We start from the raw sequence: 20,229 nt of genomic DNA on the forward strand, positions 1-20,229 counted from the left end.
GAGCCCAGTGGTCTAAAGTCCTGGTTCTGGTTCTGGACAGCGGCCCTGGTGCCAGGCCTCAGGGAAGGCTGTTTTGTGGGAAACCGGGTCGGCCCTGCCTCCTGCCTGCTTCCCTGCACTCTCCTCCTCCTTGGCCTCCAGGACGGCTTTCAAGAGGGGGTTGGGGTGTGTGGGCTCTCTTCCTCTAGGCAAAAGCAGGGGGCAGACAGGTGGACCATGCTGGAAAAGGGGAGAATGTGTACCCTTACCTGAGCAGGGTGGTTATGAGCTCTCAGGCCCCCCAAATTGCTGATGGAGCAGCCCCTGTTTCCCTGGCTCAGGGTCCCTTGGCCTGGACTCCGAATGTCGCCTCCTGGGACCTCCATTCCAGACACCCCAGCAACCGTTCTCTGGAGAAGTGAGGGGGAAGGGAGGGGCTGGGACCAAGGTGAGGGAGCAGGCCCCACCCCTTCACTTTTTCATGCTAGTGTCCCAGTGTGTATGTCCGGCCTTCTGGGCGGCTCCTCCTGGCCAGGCAGCCTTTGTGACATGTGTGGCTGATGGAGACTGGGCAGGAGGGATCTGGCAGCATCTCTTCCTGAGGGTGTGAGGAATGAGTCCTGTGGAGGGCAGCACATGAGCCCTCGGCCTCCATGTGGGCCCCAGTCCCCTCCTGCTGTCAGGCTAGGTGGGCCTTCGAGGGAGAGAGGAGGCTGCGTTCATTATGTGCACTCTTCTGTGTTATGTGAGAGCGAGGGGTCGCCAGCAGCAAGTGGCCTGCGTGCGCGAGGTGCGGGCGTGGTGCGGGCGTGGTGCGGGTACAGAATGAAGGCGTCAGTACAGGGCGCGGGTGTGTGTGCGGGGTGCGGGGTGCGGGGGCGGGCGCGCGTGTGTGTGCAGGTGCAGGTGCAGGTGCGTTGCGGGTGCGGGCCACGGGTGTGTGTGCAGGGCGCGTGTGCAGATGCAGGGCGCGGGTTCCGCGCGGGTGCGGGTGCAGGAGCAGCGTGTGCAGGGCGCGGGGAAGGCGCGTGCAGGGGGCGGCGGGCGGGCGGGGCGGGCGCGGCGGCGGCGGCGGTGACAGCGGCGCCCGCGCCTCCCCGCGCGTAGGTGTGCGGCGCGCTCCTGGCGAGGACGGAGCGAGCAGATCTCGCGTGCGCTCGCCGCCAGGCGCAGCCCAGCCCGGCCCCCGCCTGGCGCCGCGAGCCGAGGTGTCTCCCGCGCCCGCGCCCGTGTCGCCGCCGTGCCCGCGAGCGGGAGCCGGAGTCGCCGCCGCCCGAGCGCAGCCGAGCGCACGCCGAGCCCGTCCGCCGCCGCCATGGCCACCACGGTGACCTGCACCCGCTTCACCGACGAGTACCAGCTCTACGAGGATATTGGCAAGTAAGAGCCGCGGCACGCGCGGGCTGGGCCGGGGACCCCAGAGGGCCAGGACCTCCGGGACCCTCAGCGCCGCCGGCTCCGGGCGCACTGCGGCCCCGCGCGCTGCCGGCTTCTCTGGGCTCCGGGCCCAAGCGCACGGCCCCGCGCGGCCCCGACCCCCGAGCCCCAGGCCCCGGGCCCGGTCGCCGGACCTCAGCGCGTGCGGCCCTCTCCAGCTCTGCCCAGCGCGGCTGCCGGGCCGGGGCTCTGGGCTCGCGACTTGGCGCGGCGGGGGCGGCAGCAGGTGTCCCCAGAGCTCCCGGCAGACGTGACGCATTTGGCGGCGGGGAGGTCAGAGAGGAGGGGCGCGCGGGGGCGGCCGCCGGGCCTGGAGCGCCAGGAGGGGTCGGCTGCGGCCCCAGAGGGTCGTCCCCCGACGCGGGCACGCTGTCCCCACCCCCACCCGAGCGGCAGGCGGCGGGGGTGGCGGGACCTGCTTGCGCCTGCTCCTGCGCGTGGCCCCATCCGCGCGGGGGGTGCCGGCGTGGGAGAGCCTCTGCTGTAGGTCTCCTGGGGAATCTGGGTTCTGGAGGATTTTCCCCCAGATTCTTCTGGAAACAGGAATTTGGAGGTGTGGGGAGGACGAGGTCAGGGAGCCTGGATCAGGTCATGGGGATAGGGGGGAGAGATTAAGATCCTGATTGGGTTGCAAATTTCAGGGTCATCGAGGTGGGTGGGGGCTGGATTTTGGACCGTTGGCAGGGGCACTCTAAAGGGGAAGGGGCTTTGAAGGTTTGTTTGAAGTGGGACCTCACGGGGAACAGGTGCTGTGGCTCCCGTTCTCTGCTCAGCAGTATGAGCAGTGTGGGGCGAAGGTCTGGTTTGGGTCCCCCAGACCCGGCTTTGCCCCTGGGGTCAGAGATGGGGAACGCCTCAGGGGCCTCCTGTCTGGCCTGGGGTCTCCCGTCTGAGAATCAAGGTAGCTGCACCTGGCATCCCCAGGGCTAGCTTCAGAACTCCCGAATCTCCAGCCTGACTGGGCCAGAGCCCCATCCTCCTCCGTCCTCCCCCATCCTCCTCCGTCCCTTCAGTGCAGGCGGTGGGGGCGCTGGCGGTGCTGGCGAGATTTCCTCTTACACATCCAGCACTGATCCTTTTTTTCCTTTACTAAATAAGTGTCTGGTGAAACCTTGTGGTGGGTGAGGGACGCTGATCATTGATAATTGTGGAGTGCGGAGCTGGAGGAGTGTGGGGGTGTGTTCATTCCCCACTTCTCCCTGCACGTGTGGAGAGGATTTGGGTAGGGGGTGGAGATGTGGCGCTCAGCCCTGTGCAAGAAGCCCATGCTGGATCGGTGGGGTGAGGGGCCAGGCCGGCTGGGGGACCCTTCCTTGGATGGGTCTGGAGAGCACCCCAGAGCTGAGACCTCGAGGGAGGGGTCAGGCCCAGCCCCCTTCATGGGGATCCCTAAGTGGGTGGCTGGCTCCCCCGTCTTCACCCCTCAGATGCACAGATCTACCCCTGCCTGTCCTCTTGGCCTCCAGAGGTGTCCTGGCCGCTGGAAGGGCAGGTGGGTAGCAGTTAATGTGCCTGGTTCTCAGAGGAAGAGAGCAGCAGTGGGAAGTCAGTCTTTCCTCAGGGGCCTTCTTGTCGTCTTCTCTGCTTGTGCCCAGAAGCACAGAGGCCCTCACAGCAGGTGTCCCTGGTCTTCCCCAAAGAAGCCACTTTCAAGACGTTCCCATGTACCCCAGTGTCCTCAGCCTGCAGCTCACTCTGGCTGTTCCTTCTCCCCTTTGCTGCGAGCCTCCCTGCATCCAGTGGCAGTGTCAGGGTGGCCAGCTCCCCACTGAGCCTCCAGTTCCAGCACAGCTGGATGTCCTGGCCAGTGCCACCCACACTGGGGAGTGAAGGTCTTTGGGGCTGCCTGGGGGAGGTTGAGAGAGGTGGCTCCAGAGGTGGAGACCAGGTGGGGCTAAGACTGCGGGGCTTCTCTCTGAAGCCGGAGAATGAGCCGCTGCTGGAAGGGAGTGTGGCCTCCTGAGCGAAAGCACTGGGAGCCATGCAGTGCGAGGTGAGGAGTGGAGCCTGGCATCGAGGGGAGCCCCGTGACCTGGGACAAGAGGAGATGCCCAAGCCAGGAGCTGGCAGCTCAGCGCAGTGCACCTTTCTGGAGCCCTGCTAGGCGCCGGGTCCCTGGGGACGCCAAAGGCCTGCCACTGCCATGCTGTGGCGGCTCTGGGGTAGGGAAGGGACTGATTCCTAGGGGGTGCAGCCGTGCCATAGAGGTGGGTCAGGGAGCGGGGAGGGCAGAGCAGGGCACCCAAGGGGGATGTCTGAGGCCAGGGCTCAGTTGTGGGCACTCAGCCCTTTTGTAGCGCTGGGGTCCCTTGGTTGATACGTTGGCTGGTTGTTGACAGTGCCTGCCCGGGGCACAGTTGGTGTTGATTCCTGGCCTCAGGTGGACATGTCCAAGTTTATTTAAAGCTGCAGCCACTGGCACCCAGTCAGGTCTCACTGAGCTCCCTGCCCAAAGGAAGGACTTGGCCTCAGGCCCACAGCTGCTCATGTGTGACGAGGCCACTGGCCTTTCCCCTCCCTTGCCCCATCCTTTTCTGCTGTCTCTGCTCCCGAATCTTCCCCAGAGGCCTGGGCAGCAGGGTCAGCCAGCCAAGAGGAGCCGCTTTCTGGGGCCCTGCCCTGCCCAGTTCTATAGGGAGTGTGTGCCCTTCCCTGCTCAGCCTGACACTTCTCACAGACACTAGCCTGGTGGCCCATGTGGGAGCAGTTACAGAGCAAGGCAGGGAAGCCCTCAGCCTGGCATGGCCCAGCCAACAGTGCAGTTTTAATTTTTTTATATTCGATAAACTTTAAAGATCCAGAAAAATCCCAGGAATAATAAAATGAACATAGTATCTCTTCTACCCAGAATTGAAAATGGTTAATCTTTTGTCATTTTGACTTTAAGTCCTTTTTTACAAAAAATTATAAGAAGTATTCCAAAGAAATATTAAGTAACCCATTTTCTTCCAACTACTGCTTTCGTCTTTTTCCTCCCAGGCTCTTTTGGGTACATTTACACATGGATATAAGTATCCATAACTAATATAGAGGATTCTTTTGTGTGGGTGTTTTTCTTAACTTTACGTAAAAAACCTGGAACTTGTACTTTTCACTCAGCAGTCTTGTTGACACCTGTGCTTGTTGATGTGTTTAATTGCGGGCTCCTGCATGGCGACCTGTAGTGTGAACTCTGTCCTGCCTGCCCCTCTCCCAACGGAAATCTAGGTTGTCTCCTGTGTTCCATTGTCACCCAGCACACTGTGGCCAGCACTGTCACGGCCAGGGCCCTGAGTGCGTCTGGGGTGCAGGTGTGAGAGTTTCTTTAAGGTGTGTCCCTGGCAGTGGGGCTGCCGAGGAGGGTCTGCCTGTCTCTCTGTAGGTGCCGCCACTCTCCCTGCTGTGTCCACTTGCACAGCAGTGTGGGGGCCGCCCCTTCCCCTGGATGCTGCCATTCGTAGGGTTGGTAGGTTGTCAGTGTTGACAGGTTGTCAGTGTCGACCGTTTGTCGGGTAGGAAGAGGTCTCACATTTTGCATTCATCCTCATGAATCTTCCATTTTTGGGGAGTTGTCTCTTTTCAAACATGGAGATCTCCCTAGAAAAAAGCATCTCCCACGAGGTTTTGGATATCATTTCAGGGGTTCATGGGCCCCTCCTTTTCTGGGGGAGATGGCAGCTAGGGCTTGTGGGCCATGTTGTAACAACACCTAATGTGTACATTACTTTAAATGTTTGATTTTATTTGATTCGAATTGTCCAGAAAGGCCCTTCTCCCCAGTCCCATTTTACAGACAAAGAACTGAAGTTCAGGAAAGGCTGGCAACTTGCCCAAGCCCAGGAAGCGAGAAGGGCCCCTGAACTCCAGTCCAGGGCATCTCCTACCCCTTCCACCTCTCCCACTAAACCTCAGATAGGCCCAAAACTGACCTTGATATGTCCTTGACTCCATCCAGTGGTACCCCAGTCGCCAGAGAGCAGGCTGTATCCTGGGGCGTGTGTGGCCTGACTGCTGGCGGGGGCATCACTGTCAGCTGGCGGATGCCTTCTGCCGAGAGGCACACTGTGAACCAGCGAATGGCCTGCTAGGTAGTTAATAGATAAACTTAGGAAATTCAGAGCAAATCAATTTTTGAGTCTCCAAGCTCTGAGCCGGTTGCCAGGGAAGAGAGGAATGGAGGAGGAGGGATCATTGTATTTGCTTTCTCCCTCCCCAGAGCACACCAGGCACTCCCTGCCTCAGGGGCCTTGGCCAGGCTGCCTCTCTTCCCCTGACCCCTCATAGCTTACTCCCTTGGGCTGCTCAGCAGGCTGTCCCAGACGCCCCCCATCCCTCCCCTTTTGCCTCCTCACGCATCCCTGCCCCTCCCCCCCAACTTGTCTTCTCCCTGGCACTTTGCTCCATCTGATGTGCTGGACAGCTTACCTACAGAGAGGCGGAGGTCCGGTCCTCTGCCCATGGCTGTGTCCCCAGTGCCTGGCCCGAGGAGGGGAAGGGGTGAGTTGGGTGGGCCTCTGCCTTCCGGCCTGGCTCCCAGGAGGCCAGCAAGAGTCCTCCTGGTCTTGATTCCTTAATGTAGGGTAGTTTAAAAAGAAGTCGCACATGCTGAGATTGCTGGCAAGATGTGCATTAAGGTGATGCTAGTTTAGTTACTATTTAATGGTATTTTTATACCATAACCTACTTTGCTGAGAGCTAAGAATATATCTGCATGCTTGCTACCAGGACTCTTTTCTTTTCTGGTAACAGTTGCTAGTGCTTAAATGGTGCTTATTATATTAACGTGCTAGATCTGTGAAGTAGGTACTGTAATCATCCCAAGTTTACAGGAGAGGTAGCTGAGGCACAGAGAAGCCCCATTCTTCAGAAAAGGTCACACAGGGTCAGGATTTGAATCCACATTCTGCTCCTCTCGGAAGCTCATTACCCTACTCTACTCTGTGCTTCAAAAATGCTGTAACTCCACTGGCTGACTCATGGCCAGCTTGTGGTCTACTCTGACCTGAGGCTTTTGGGTACCTGTCCTTGGCCAGTTGCTCACTATGATGTATTTGTGCTTTTCCAAACCAAGGGCACTACCTCTAGGTTCCCCTTTGTGAAAACGTTATTTCCTTTCATCGTCAAAGACAACCAATACTCTGACTCCATATGACACCAACAAGACTGGAAATTTTTATTTTATTAATTAAATTACCAGGGCAATATGATCTTGTAAAACACACACACACACACACACACACACACACACACACACCCCAAGTAATACAGAAGTACGTGCAGTAAAATGTGACTTGTTTACACTCAAGTTCCCTCACTCTCCAGAGGTACCTGACCTCTTAATTTTAATGTCAGTATGAGGATATGTGTGTGTGTGTGTACATATATACACATCTACATATATAGCAGATACATATGATTTCAAAACACAGATGGAATCACCATATATGTGATTCTGCAATCTGTTTGCCCAACACTTTCATGACGACCCCCTGTGTCAGTAAGTCTTTTCTTAAAGCTAAGTGCCTTCCAATTCTTAGCAGAGAAATGTCTGCATACGCGTTGGCCACATTTTTTAAACCAAAAATTGGGACCCATCCTCTAGCAAGTGTGATGGGGTATAATAGGATGCTATATTTGAACTCAGGGCCTGAAAGGTTGTTAGGAGGGTCCAACTGTTGTGAAGGAAAGCTGTGTTCTCAGCATGACCAGCTGCAGGGGCTGGGCCTGTGGAGGTGGGTGCAAGTGGACTCCTGCCAAGGTCAAAGGCCACAGGACTGAGTATGTCTCAGTTCTCACTTGAAAGAACTGAAGGACCTATTCCCATCTTTCTATCCCCCCTTTCTAGGAATCCCCAAGAGCAAAGGGGAGAGATATGCAATGTTTAGGTTTTGTGTCTTCTACTTAAAAATTCTAACAGGGATGTTTCCCTCATTTTTGCTCCATTGGCCTTTAAAGAGTCTATATTGAGCCACCCTAGAATTTAACAGTAATTTACTAGAAGAGACCAGGTAGAGAGAAGTGTGCAATGTCTGTCCCTGGGAAGACCACTCCCATTTCCCTGTGTCTGTGGTGCCACCTCCCTGGTCCAGGCAAGCGATGTGGCCTTTCTGGAGATTTTAAATATATTTTCAAAAAATTTAATTCTCTCTTCCCCCACAAAAATGGAATCTGATTTGATTATTTTTAAAGCATCTTTTACAGCTGCAAGTCACTTTGCTAGTGTAGAAACATAAAAATGCATTATGTATCAACTTGGTTTTTAAAAAATTATCATATTGGCATATTACATAGAAATGTATATTTTATTCATAGAAAAATTTGAATTATTTAAAATGAAAACATCCTTTTATGTTAGAGAGAGGTGGTGTTGCTAGCTGCCAAACTTTTGGGTGGCTTTTGTCTCCTGGGTTAGAGGGTCACTTGTTGAGGGCTCAGTTCCTGGTGGACATAGTTCTTTTTGTATTGACATAATTATCCAAAAATAACTAAAGTTATGATTCTTTGTTAAGCCAGATAGAAGCTTTTGTTGAATTTCTAGAACAGATTGGCAACAACCAGGCAAAGATTTAAGAAGATTTTATGGGAGGAAGCATAATGGCACACTTGTACAGGGGCGGAATTTGGGACCCACAGTCCTTGTTTCCCCACTTTGTGAGCAGCAAGAGAAGCCTGGAGGGCAGGAGCTGCTGTCGCCCTGACAATGAAGTACAGCGGGTGTTATGCCTTTTGCTGTAATGCCCTCTGGGTGTCAAGCACATCCCAGTAAGTGCCGTTTCCAGCAAGGAGCTGAGGAGCCCTGCTTCTGTCACCCAACACACCCTGAATTCAAGTGCTGAGAACAGTGCCTGGCACACAGTAGGTGCTCCACAGTGGCTCAGCAATGGTCTGGGTCACTCAGGCCTTGCACCTGGGACTGCTTCCCAGAGCAGTGGCGCACCCACCCTGTCAAAGATGAGGGCCTTACAAGAGGTATTGGGTGGCTCTGCAGGTAGGTCTTGGGGGTGTATTCTGATGTCCAGTCTGGGTAGACAGTCTTGTCACCTGGTGAAATGCAGTAGCAGGGCTGTCAGCACTTATATGTCTGCCATGAGCTTGACTCCAAGAGGCTTGCAACCTTTAGCTCATTTCTTAATGAAGTTGTTCACATGACTTCTTGTTTGTTGAGGTGCTGTCTGATTCTCAGCATCTGTGGATTTGATCCAGGCCATTCATTAGGGGCTTTCTGGGCAAAGAGTATGAGTCTGGTTAGGAGCAGGCCCTCCCGAAGAAGATGACCAGGGGATGGTTCTCGGCCCCGACCACACATGGGAAGCCCCTGAGGAGTGTTCAGGCCCCATTGCGTTTAACCAGACACTAGGGAAATGGGGTGTCAGCATTTTTTTAAAACTCCCAGGTGGTTCCAATGGGCATTACATACCTAGACTCTGCAGAGGAGTCTGCATCTGAGGCCAGACACTTGCCTAAGCCCACACTCCTTCGTACAACCCTTGGTTCTTTCAGAGCCCACCTAAGCACGGATTTGAAGTTTACCTTCATTTTTTCTACATTCACAATGACATTACTACCCCACCACCCACCCTACCCAAGTTGTCGAGAGCACCATGGGTAGAAGAGATAAAATGTGATACAAAGGTGAGCCATGTGTGTGATTTAAAACTTTCTAGTACTTAAAGAAAAAAGAAACAGGTGAAAGGAACTTTAATAATATATTTATTTAACCTTATATCCAAAATATCATTTCAGAGCCCTGGTGCAGTGGCTCGCACCTGTAATCCCAGCACTTTGGGAGGCCAAGGTGGGTGGATCACTTGAGCCCAGGAATTAGAGACCATGGGCAACATGGCAAAACCCCATCTGTACAAAAAAAAAAAAAATTATTTCAACATGTAATCAAAACAAAAATTATTAAGCTATTTTGCATTCCTTTTTGTATTATGTCTTGAAACCTGGTGTGTATTTTACCGTTATGGCACATCTCAGTTTGGACCAGGTTCTTATGTCTACATGGTGACAGTGACCACAATATTGGACAACACAGGGCCAGAGCTTCAAAATCACTGTTTTTTGTTTGCTTGTTTTTCATTTTTCCTGGTTTCTTTTAAGGATAATAGTTACAGTCATAGTTGTCTTTGTCTGTTCCTGATTTCTTTTGCTGTCCTGAAGACTTATTCATTTATTCAGCAAGTCTGGTTGACTGTACTTACCATGTGCCATAGGTGCTTGGAAAACAGTAGTGAACAAAGAAGTAAAGGATGCCTGCCCTTGGGGAACTTATATACTGCTGGATAGAGGCAGGCAATATAAACAAATTATATGATAGGGCAGAAGGTGACTAATACCTCTGGGAATAATTGAGAAGACTCAGGAGTGCCAGTTAGGAGGAAGGTTACCATTATAAAAAGGATGGTAAAGCCAAGAAAAAAGAAGATTCCAATTGCTAAAATCAGGAATGACATAGGGGACCTTACTGCCAACCTTACAGAAAAAAATTATGAGGAAATAACTATGAATAATTATGTGCCCTCCAGTTAGATAACCTGGATGAAATGGACAAAGAAAGACACAAACTACTGAAACTGACTCAAGAAGAAATAGAAAATCTGAATAGACCAATAACAAGTAGAGATTGACTTAGTAATTTAAAATTTTCCCACAAAGGAAAGCTCAGGCTCAGATAACTTCACTAGTAACTCCTACCAAACATTTAAAGAAGAATTAATGCCAGTCTTTTACAAGCACTTCCAAAAAGTAGAAGAGGAGGAAATTCTTTCCAATTCATTATGTGAAGCCGGCAATACCCTAATACCAAAACCAAAGATATCACAAAACTACAGACTGTTGTCACTTATGAATGCAGATGAAATATCCTCAACAAAACACTAGCAAAATAAATCTAGCAACATATAAAAAGGATTATTTATACATTAGGAACAAGTAGGATGTATCCCAAGAATGAAAGGTTCATTCAGCATACAAAAATCAATCTATATAATGCATCATGTTGATAGAACAAACATAGAAACTATATGAACCATTTCAATAGATGCAGAAAAAGCATTTAACAAAAACCAATACTCTTTCATGATAAAAACTCAACAAACGACAAGTAGAAAGGAACTTCCTTAACTTGATAAAAGACATTTATGAAAAATCCACAGCTAACCTCATATTTAATGGTGGAAAACTGGAAAACTGAATGTATCTGCTCTATTTCTAGGTAACATGGTATAGGAGATTTTAGCCAGGGCAATTTGGCAAGAAAAAGAGATAAAAGCTTCCAGATTGGAAATAAATAGTTGTAGCTACCTCTCTTTTCAGATTACATGCTTTTGTATACAGAAAATCCTAAGAAATCCATTTTAAAAACTATTAGAACTAAAAAATGAATTTAGCAAAGTTGCAAGACATAAGACCAATATACAAAAATCCATTGTATTTCACTATACTAGAAGTTTAAAATAACAAAATAAAATTAGGAAAAACAATTTACAATAGCATCTAAAAAATAAAATAATACTAAATTTAATAAAAGAAGTATAAGACTTGTACATTGAAAACCACAAACCACTGTTGAGAGAAAGTAAAGAAGACCTAAATTAATGGAAAGACATCCCATGTTCATGAATTGGAAGATTTAATATTGTTAAATAGTAGTATACTCCAAATCGACCTACATTTTTGCTATGAAAATTGCAGCTGCGTTTTTTGCAAAAATTGACAACCTGGCCCTAAAATTCACGTAGGAATATAAGAGAACCAAAATAAGTAAAACAATCTTGAAAAAGAAGAACAAAGTTGGAGGGACTCACAGGTTCTGATTTCAAAACTAACTACACAGTTACAGCAATCAAGACAGTGTGGTATTGGCATAAGGATAAATATATAGATTAGTGAAATAGGATTGAGAGTGTAGAATAAATCCATACATCTGTGGTCAGTTGATGTTTTACAAGGGTGCCAAGACAATTCCAATGGAGAAGAATAATGGTCCATTCAACAAATGAACAATTGAGTATCCACATGCAGAAGAACAAAGTTGGAGCTGTACTTGACACCATATACAAAAATTATTTCAAAATAAATAATAGATCTAAATGTAGGAACTAAAATCATAAAACTCTTAGAAGAAAACATAAGAGCAAATCTTTGCAACTTTGTATTAGGCAATGGTTTTTTAGATATGACACCAAAAGCATAAACACAAAAGAAAAATAGTTTTACTGTTGGGCTTCATTAACAGTGAAAACTTTTGTATTCAAAGGACACCATTGAGAAAGTGGAATAGAGTAGCCCATAGAATGGGAGAAAATATTTGCAAATCGTGTGTCTGGTAAGGAATTTGTATTCAGAATACTTTAAGAACTTTTACTACCTGACAGTAGAAGAAACAACCTAATTAAAAAATGGGCAAAGGACTTAGACCTTTCTCTAAAATAGGTAACAAATAGCCCACAGCACGTGAAAAGATTTTGGCATCATTATGGAAATGCAATTCAAAACCATCATGAGATGCCATTTCACTCTTACTAGGATGACTGTTATCAAAAAGACAGATAATAGCAAGTGTTGGTGAGGACGTGAAGTTGGAATGCCCATTCATTGCTGGTGAGGATGTAAAATGGCACGGCTACTAGGGAAATTGTGGGTCCTCAAAATGTTCTATTCCTAGGTATATACCCAAGAGATACGAAAACATATGTCCACACAAAAACTGGTTCATAGCAGCATTGTCCATAATAGCTAAAAAGTAGAAACAGCTCAGATGTCCACCAGCTAATGAATGGATGAGGAAAATGTGTTATATCCATACAGTGGAATATTATTCAGGCATAAAAAGCAGTGAAATACTAATAAGCACTGACACATGCTAAAATGTGGATGAACCTTAAAAACATCATGCTCAGTGCAAGAAGCCAGTCACAAAAGGCCACATGTTGTTTAATTCCCTTTTTATGAAATGTCCAGAAAAGGCAAACCTGTAGGACAGAAACTGGAAGGAGGATGGATGGAAAGAGGATGGGCAGTGACTGCTAATGGACAGAAGTTTAGTTCTGATGTGATGAAAATGTTGTAAACTTAGATTGTGGTAATAGATGTGCAACTCTCAATATATTTAAAACCACTGAATTATATACTCTAAATTGGTGAATTGTTTGGTATATGAATTAAATCTCAATAAAGATGTCAAAGAGATAAAACCTACTTAGAAAATAAAAGCTGTCACATCTGGATCTCAGCTTTCACATTGCTGAGAAGTAAGCTTCGAAATTAAAGTGACTGCCAATGCCCAGCTCATGGTTGGCGGCCTCCCCTAAATTTCAGGACCCCAGCAGAAATGCGGCTTTGGCCAGGCCACCTCTGTTGAACCAGCCTCTGCTGCGAAGTGTCTTCGCAAACAAAAAACAGTGAGAAGAAGCCTTGTCACTCGGGCATCTGACTGGTGCTGGATGACAGCATCTCTAAACTTAGCCAGCCCTCTGGGCCTGTGCCTGATGTGAGCTCAGGCCACAGGCACTGGGGGAGGGCCAGGCTCCTGCTGGCCCGGGAAGATCCAGGAACCTGTGAGCCCTCACATGAGCCCGGCCTGGGGCGGGTTCTGACCTGGAGTTCAGAGACACATGACACATTGGGTGACCCTTTCCAGAGACCAGCACAGGGGAAGATGCCATCTGCACCACCTTACTTTCAGGGCTGTGTGACTGAGGGTTCCACTGCGACTAGGAACCCAGTAGGTGCCCTGGCTTCCGAACTTTGCCCCCACAGCCTCACCCCACATCTGGGCCTCACCTCACATTCTGGGACTCTATTTTGCTTGTTTCCTGAGTGGCCTTTGGGAATGTCCCATCAGAAACTCCAGACCAGGCCTTTGTAGCAAGGCTGGGGCTGTAGCTCCCATTACTGCAGTGTGAGGTGGGCCTCAGGGGTCCCCTCCGCCTGTGCCCTCTTTCCTTCCTCAGAGAAAGCCTAGGCCCCTCAAGTCCTTGTGGGGGACTCATAGCAGCAGGATGACTTCCATTGCAGTGTGGGACTTCTGAGGCACCATGTGTGGTCACAAGGCCACTGCTGAGGAAGCGCACCAGCCCCAAGGGTCCTGCTGTCTCCCTGGAAATTAATGTGGCCGAGCCTGTGCTCCTCCTTCAACAGAGTTGGGGACCCAGCTGTCCTGGTCCCACTGCCCGCCGCCACCCCATCACCATCCCCATCCTTTCATCATAACAGCCCCAGGGACTGACGGAGAACACCCCTCCCAGTCAAAAACCCTGAGAAAAGCTGTGATTTTGGTGCTTTTCACAATTCCTCTGCATGCCTGAGGCCAGATTCATTTTATTCTTACATTTTTATTCCCTGATTGACATTCACAAATTCTTATCTTGACCAATTGTCCACATGACCTCCAACCCAGGACGGCCTGTCTTGCGGGAGGTGTTACTCTTTCTTTCTCTCTGTTTCTCTCCCTCTTTTCTCACTTCATGTTTCCGCTTTTCCTCCCTCTTTTGCTTCCTGGTCTTTTCCAGGCTCTTCCTGGTGTGGTGACAATGGTCACTGGGCACTCCCCTCACTTTATGGGGCACCCCTCCCGGGCAGGACCTGGGGCTGTTTCTTTCTCCAGCCTCATCGTCCTCCCCTCCTTCTGTCCCTCTTCCTCCCTCTCCTTTCTTTCACTTAAAGGATCCTGTCTTTTGGGGGGCTCTCCTTCTCCTGCCCTCCCAGGTCCTCAGTAGCTCGTCCCTAGCTCTGAAGGCTGTTCTGGGGCTCTGCAGCCCCTGAGAGTGTCACAGGCACTTCTGGGCTTCTGGGTCTTTGCCACCACCTCCCCCCACCACCACTGACACCTGGCTGAGCTATTTCCCACACCGTGGGCTGAGGATGCTGGAATAGAGTTGTCATTTTAAATTCCACTCACCTCCACTTTCTGGCACCGAGGATGGAGGCTCTGAAGTGTGGATGGACCAGAGCACAGCCTCCCTGTGACTCCTGAGCTGTTTCTGTGGCCTCACTGCCCTGGGGTAAATGTGGGGCTCTTCCCAGCCTTGGTCACCCACGGGGGCATCACCAGCAGGAAGCATACACTGGGGCTCAGTTTCCCCCTCTGGGCTATGGGGACAGTGATGTGGCAAGGGAAAGTCTCCAGCAGGTGTGACTTCGTGGTGAGGATGGGCCTGTGCCTCATTTGGGCCTCATTGTATGACCCTGGGCAGGAGAAGGGTCACCTCTTGGAGTGTTGTGAGGGTCAGTCCATGGTGCAGGGAGCCAGCCATGCAGCTGCCCTTCCCTGTCCAGAGTAGGGATAGGGCAGAGCCAGTCACACACCCCTTCCCCTTGTCCCATCTGCAGGTAGGAGCAGAGACACAGGCCCAAAGGCCTCTGGTTTCCCACTGTTGTCCCTGAGGCCTGGAGCTGGGGTGGTGGGGGGCCTGTGTGAAGGATGACACAGCTCAGAACTGCAGAGCCAGGGTGTGGTGCTCGTAGGGGCAGAACAGCCCCTCTGGGTACCTGGGGCTGGGGCTGGGAGAGATATAAATGAGGGTTGCAAGCGCCCGGGGCCAGCCTCAGGGGCACATGCTGGGGCACAACAGTCCTGCCTGCCACCCCTCACAGCCACGCATTGCTTTTAGTTTATGGTTTACTGTCTGGAATTCTTAGGGATTCTTTTCTCTGAGTTTTTCTTGTTTGTTACTAGAGGTTAAGAGTTTGATTTGCCACATGGTAATAAAGGAGTTCTTCTTAAAACCAGATTTTGGCTGAGTGCGGTTTCTCACTCCTATAATCCCAGCACTTCAGGAGGCTGAGGTGGGCGGATCATTTGAGGTCAGGAGTTCGAGACTAGCCTGGCCAACATGGTGAAACCCCATGTCTACTAAAAATACAAAAATGAGCCAAGCGTGGTGGCACGTGCCTGTAATCCCTGCTGCTCAGGAGGCTGAGGCAGGAGAATCGCTTGAACCAGGGGGTTGTGGAGGTTGCAGTGAGCCGAGGTCACGTCATTGCACTCCAGCCTGGGCAACAGAATGAGACTGTCTCAAAAAAGTAAAAAAATAATAAAAATAAAAACCAGATTTTAAAGACAGCATTGTAAGTACCAGTTTCTGTCATTATTTCTTAATGATTCCTCAGAGATAATGACTACATACCATACCAGGACATTATTTTATTAAGGTAAAATATACATAACAGAAAAATTTACTGTCTTCACCATTTTTAAGTGAACAGTTCAGTGGCAGTAAGTGTGTTTACATTGTTGTGCAACTATTACCACCATCCATCTCCAGAACGTTTTCCTCTTCCCCAAGTGAAAATGTCCCCATTAAACACCGACTCCCCATTCCCCTCCCTCACCCTGGCACCCACCATTCTGCTGTCTGCCTCTATGAATTTGACAACTTTAGGGACCTCATATAAGTGGAATCAGACAGTGTTTGTCCTTGTTTCAATAAGCATAATGTCCTCAAGTTTTACCCATGTTGTAGCCTGTGTCAGCATTTCCTTACTTTTTAAGGCTGAATAATATTCCATTGTGTGCATTTTGCTCATCTGTCGACAGACACAGGTTGCTCCTGCCTCTTGGCTGTTGTGAAATAATGCTGCTATGAATGCGGGTGTACAAAGGACATTTTTAAAGGACATAATACATGTCCCCCTCCCACTGCACATGACATAGCCACTGGGTTGTGTGGCCTTGGGCTGCCATATAACTCTCTGGGTTTCAGCGTCCCCACTTATGAACCAGAAGGGTTGGGTCATTTGACTCTCTCGGGTCCCTTCTGGCCCCAGAAACTGGTTCTGTGAAAGCCCCATTTCTTTCTTCTGAGACTTGCCCCACAGCTCACCTCTCCCATGTGCAGGTGCCGCACAGTCTGATTACGTGGACATTTCTAAGCTTCCAAAATCCTTTTGCATTCCTTGAGAATAAAACTTTCGAAGGATGAAATCTGATTGATCTGAAACCAAACAAAACCCTGAGTACTTTAATTGATGCGCAGCTTGCAGGAAAAAAGAAGCAAGCGGACACAAGGCTATAGTAAGTCCCAAAGCGCCCCCGCCCCCGTCCGGTCTCGGCTATCATGCGTGGACCCCGTGCGGTTCCATGCGTGGCGTGGCGAGCCCGGGGTCCCTGACAGTGGCGCCCACCGCTCAGCCGGCGGAAAGCCTCTTCCCGCGCGTCCTTCGCGAGCCGCGCGGCCTCGGCCTGGCTCTGGCGGGAGTCATTCCGGAGCCTGGGCTTCTACTCTTGCTCTGGCGCGGTGACTTCCAGCGGGCCGCAGCTCCAGGAGGGGCGTGACCTGCTCTGAAGCGCCGCCTTTGAAGGGTCAGAGGCTGCGCGGACGCCGAGTGAGGCCCCTAGGGTGCTGGCGTCGGAATCTCTCTCGTCCCCAGTTTCTTCCGAATGGGCTGGTGTCGCTGGCTTTTGTATCCACCCAGGTCCCACTACTGGGGTGAGGGACTGACTGCTCCCCCGCGGGCGCGCCTGCCTGGGCAAGGTGGCTGTGTCCATTATATAGCTGGGACACCGCGGGCGCAGAGTCCCGACCCCACCGCACCCCAGCCCACGCCCGCGCTCTGGGGTCAGAGGACTCCTCAGATGGGGACCTCTTCTGCCCGTCCTTCCCGAGGGCCCTCCCCATGCCCTGTGCTTAGGGGCGCGACGGAGCTGGAGACCCCGATGTGGTCCAGGGCAGCCCCTGGACGTGCAGGAGGGAGATGGGGGCGCAGCAATGGTGGGCCTAGGGGCTGGAGGCGCAGCCCAGCCCTCCTCCTGCTGGCTCGGAGCTCGGGTGCTCGGGCAGTCTTGAGAGCTCAATGGCCTTAAAGCGGCTGTCTGTGTCCCTTCTCCCGTCAGGCCAGGAGCGCAGATGGCCTGGACCCCAGGTGGGTGGGCTGACCCTGGCCCCAGAGCCCGGCTTCAGCTGGGCGGCTGTGAACTGCCCCTTGTCCCAGTCGCCTGCAGGGAGGAGCACCAGCCTGGCTGTGGTGAGACCCCTCTCTCCTCTCTGGGGCGTGACCTGGTGCCTACGCATTCCTCCCGGACAGTGCACAGCACAGCTGCTGTGGTTTGTGGACTCTGCGTTGGTGGTGGGAGCCTACTGGGCCAGGCGGTCTGTGCTGGGCAGGGCTCTGGGGTAGGTGTCAACCCACCCAGACCTGAGGACACAACTCCCCAGACAGGGCTAAGCCAAGCCAGGCTGGTCACCGCAACTCTGTTCCCTCAGTGCCTTTGCTGGACCCTTCTGGGCCTTCCGGCTGGCAGGCAGTAAAGGGCAGGCTGGCCATGGACAGAAGCCCCGGAGAGGGATGGTCTGCTCAGCCTCTGGTCTCGTGAGGAGAGACGAGGGGCTCACACACCGCCTGATGTGTGAGACCTGCTGCTGGGCAAAGCGCCTTCTCTGTGCCTCATGGCTGTTCTTGGGGCTAGTGGTCACCTGCATTCCCTGAGCAGGACGGGGCCTTGCCCTCCAGACAGAGTGGGAGCTGGAGGCCCCACACCTCCCCCTCTCTGTAGTGTCACTTCTGCCTTCATCCTCCCAAAGTAGACACGTTGGGGGAACCTTGCCCAGCCCTCTGGGTGTCCCTGTGAATCCAGCTCAGAGAGGGCAGCAAGCAGTGTGGTTCTGAAGGGGATGTCCAAGGAAGTGGGGGGATGCACAGGAGGAGGGCCAGCAGCCCCCGAGCAGGGAAGGCAAGCTGTGAGGAGAGGAGGGGGACATGCGATGCGAGCTGGGGGCTGGGATTGGGGACCCAGGAGCAGGGCACTATGCTGGGCGCCACCACACACAGGCATGGGGCAGGCCTTGTCTCTCCTCCCCCAGCCACCTGGGCCTTCCTATCTGGCATCCTGGCTCCACCTACCGTGGGCACTTCTTTCATCCTGCAGCTCAGCTTGTCCCTGGAATTTCTCAGGTGAGAGTTGGGATGGCAGCCCTGGCAATTAGCCCTCCGCACATCTGGATTCTAGAGGCAAAGAGAAGAGACATGCCCTGTGCTTAAGGTGTTCACGTTCGTGTTAGGGGACAGAACAAGAACATGCCTGCCCCATGCCTCCTGGGCACATCCTGTGTGGGTGAGGCCACAGCAGGCCCTTCCAGCTTTTGGGCTACGTCAGGTGAATGGGTGGTTTTCCTGATATGGAAAGAGCTCCTATAGGTCAATAAGGCCTGGAATCCCAGTGCTTTGGGAGGCCCAGGTGGGAGGATCACTTAGGCTAGGAGACTGAGGCTGCAGTGAGCTGCATTCACACCACTGTACTCCAGCCTGGGTGACAGAATGAGGCCCCCCAGTTTTAAAAAAGAAAATGGCCAAAACTCCAATTGAAGTATGAATGACAGATATAAGCATCAACAGCTCACAGAAAAAGAAATGAAAGCTTCAGTGGGTAAAAACAGGAAAACAAATTCAACAAGGGTCAGCTCTCAGAGTTCCCCTTAAAGTTCCCACAGGCTCCTTCCAGGCGGCCCTAGGCTAATGGGCCACCTCCTCCAGACTGTGGCTCCACTCCTCTCATGAGGACAGGACCAAGGCCCTAGGACACAGGAACTGTGGCCTCATCCCAAGGAGTGGGTTGGCCCTTGATGTGCATGATGGCCTCTCCATGTGGGCGGAGGAGGAATTCCAAAGATGCAGTGAGCCCAGGCAGACCATTCCCAGTGCCAGGGGCCAGATGGTGCCGATGACACAGGAGGCCCCATGCTGAGCCTCCTCAAACCCTCCTCTTCACACACCCTCCCCTGTTCACACCCTCCTCCTCCTGCTCACACCCTCCTCCCCCTGCTCACCCTCTCCTCTCCCTGCTCACACCCTCCTCCCCCTGCTCGCACCTTCCTCCCCTCCTCACTACCTCCTCCCCCTGCACACCCCCTCCTCTCTCTGCTCACACCCTCCTCCCCCACTCACACCTTTCTCCTTCTCGCACCTTCATCCCCCTGTTCACACCTTCCTCCCCTTGCTCACACCCTCCTGTTCACACCCTCCTCTCTCTGCTCACACCCTCCTCCCCCTGCTCACCTCCTCCTGCTCACACCCTCCTCTCCCTGCTCAGACCCTCCTCACACCTTCCTCCCCATTCTCAAACCCTCCTCCTACTCACACCCTCCTCCCCCTGCTCACACCCTCCTCCCCTGCTCACACCTTCCTCCCCTACTCACACCCTCCTCATCCTACTCACACCCTCCTCCTGCTGCCCACACACTCCTCCCCCTGCTCACACCCTCTCCTCCTCCTCACACTCTCCTCCTTCTGCCCATACCCTCCTCCCCCATCCATACCCTCCTCCCCCTACTCACGCCCTCCTCCCCTGCCCGTACCCTCCTCCCCCTGCTCACACCCTCCTCCTCCTGCCCGCACCCTCCTCCCTCTGCTCACACCTCTTCCTCCTGCCCACACCCTCTTCCTGCTCACTGGACCCAGCATGGCCAGATTGAGTGATAGTTCTCCAGCAACCCTTGTGCGTTATCTGCAGAATCCACCATATGCTTCAAGGCCAGCTCCAGGGCTAAGAGACAGGCTGGACCTCTCCACCCTAGAGACCAGGCCTGACCTGCGGGCCTCCCCTAGTCTGCTGGAAGAGCATGGGCACAGTGGGCTACAGGTGTTCCTGGGTGGTCCACCCTCCTGTCTTCATCTCTGTATTTATTTTGCTCTTTGCTTAATGAAGACCCCCCCGCACTGGGGTCCTGGCCATTGCTCTGGGGCACAGCTCCTGTGGGGTTGCTAAAGGAAGGCATCTGTTGCTGAAGATTTCTGGAGAATATGGTTCACCTCAGAGAACAGAGAAGCGAAAGAGAGAGATGGATGCTTATACAGAATGAGCAGAAGTCCCAGACCCTCCCCGGAAGGGGGAAC

At 52.1% G+C, this 20,229-nt stretch overlaps 1 protein-coding gene across 40 annotated transcripts in view; it reads left to right on the top strand.

The window, feature by feature from the left end:
- Positions 1-643: 643 nt before the first annotated feature.
- CAMK2B (calcium/calmodulin dependent protein kinase II beta) overlaps positions 644-20,229 on the top strand; it is a 109,603-nt gene continuing 90,017 nt past the window's right edge. For 31 of the 40 annotated variants that reach the window (XM_045387689.3, XM_045387688.3, XM_074035098.1 and 28 more), the window contains exon 1: positions 1,239-1,359. In XM_045387689.3, the coding sequence (XP_045243624.1) occupies positions 1,295-1,359 (65 nt within the window). In that variant the 5' untranslated portion in view covers positions 1,239-1,294. Of the gene's footprint in view, positions 770-1,238; positions 1,360-20,229 lie in introns of those variants that run through there. The other 9 variants (XM_074035103.1, XM_074035121.1, XM_074035125.1 and 6 more) reach the window with 1 other exon arrangement.

Source organism: Macaca fascicularis, chromosome 3, assembly GCF_037993035.2.
Source record: "Macaca fascicularis isolate 582-1 chromosome 3, T2T-MFA8v1.1".
NCBI classification, from domain to species: Eukaryota; Metazoa; Chordata; class Mammalia; order Primates; family Cercopithecidae; genus Macaca; species Macaca fascicularis.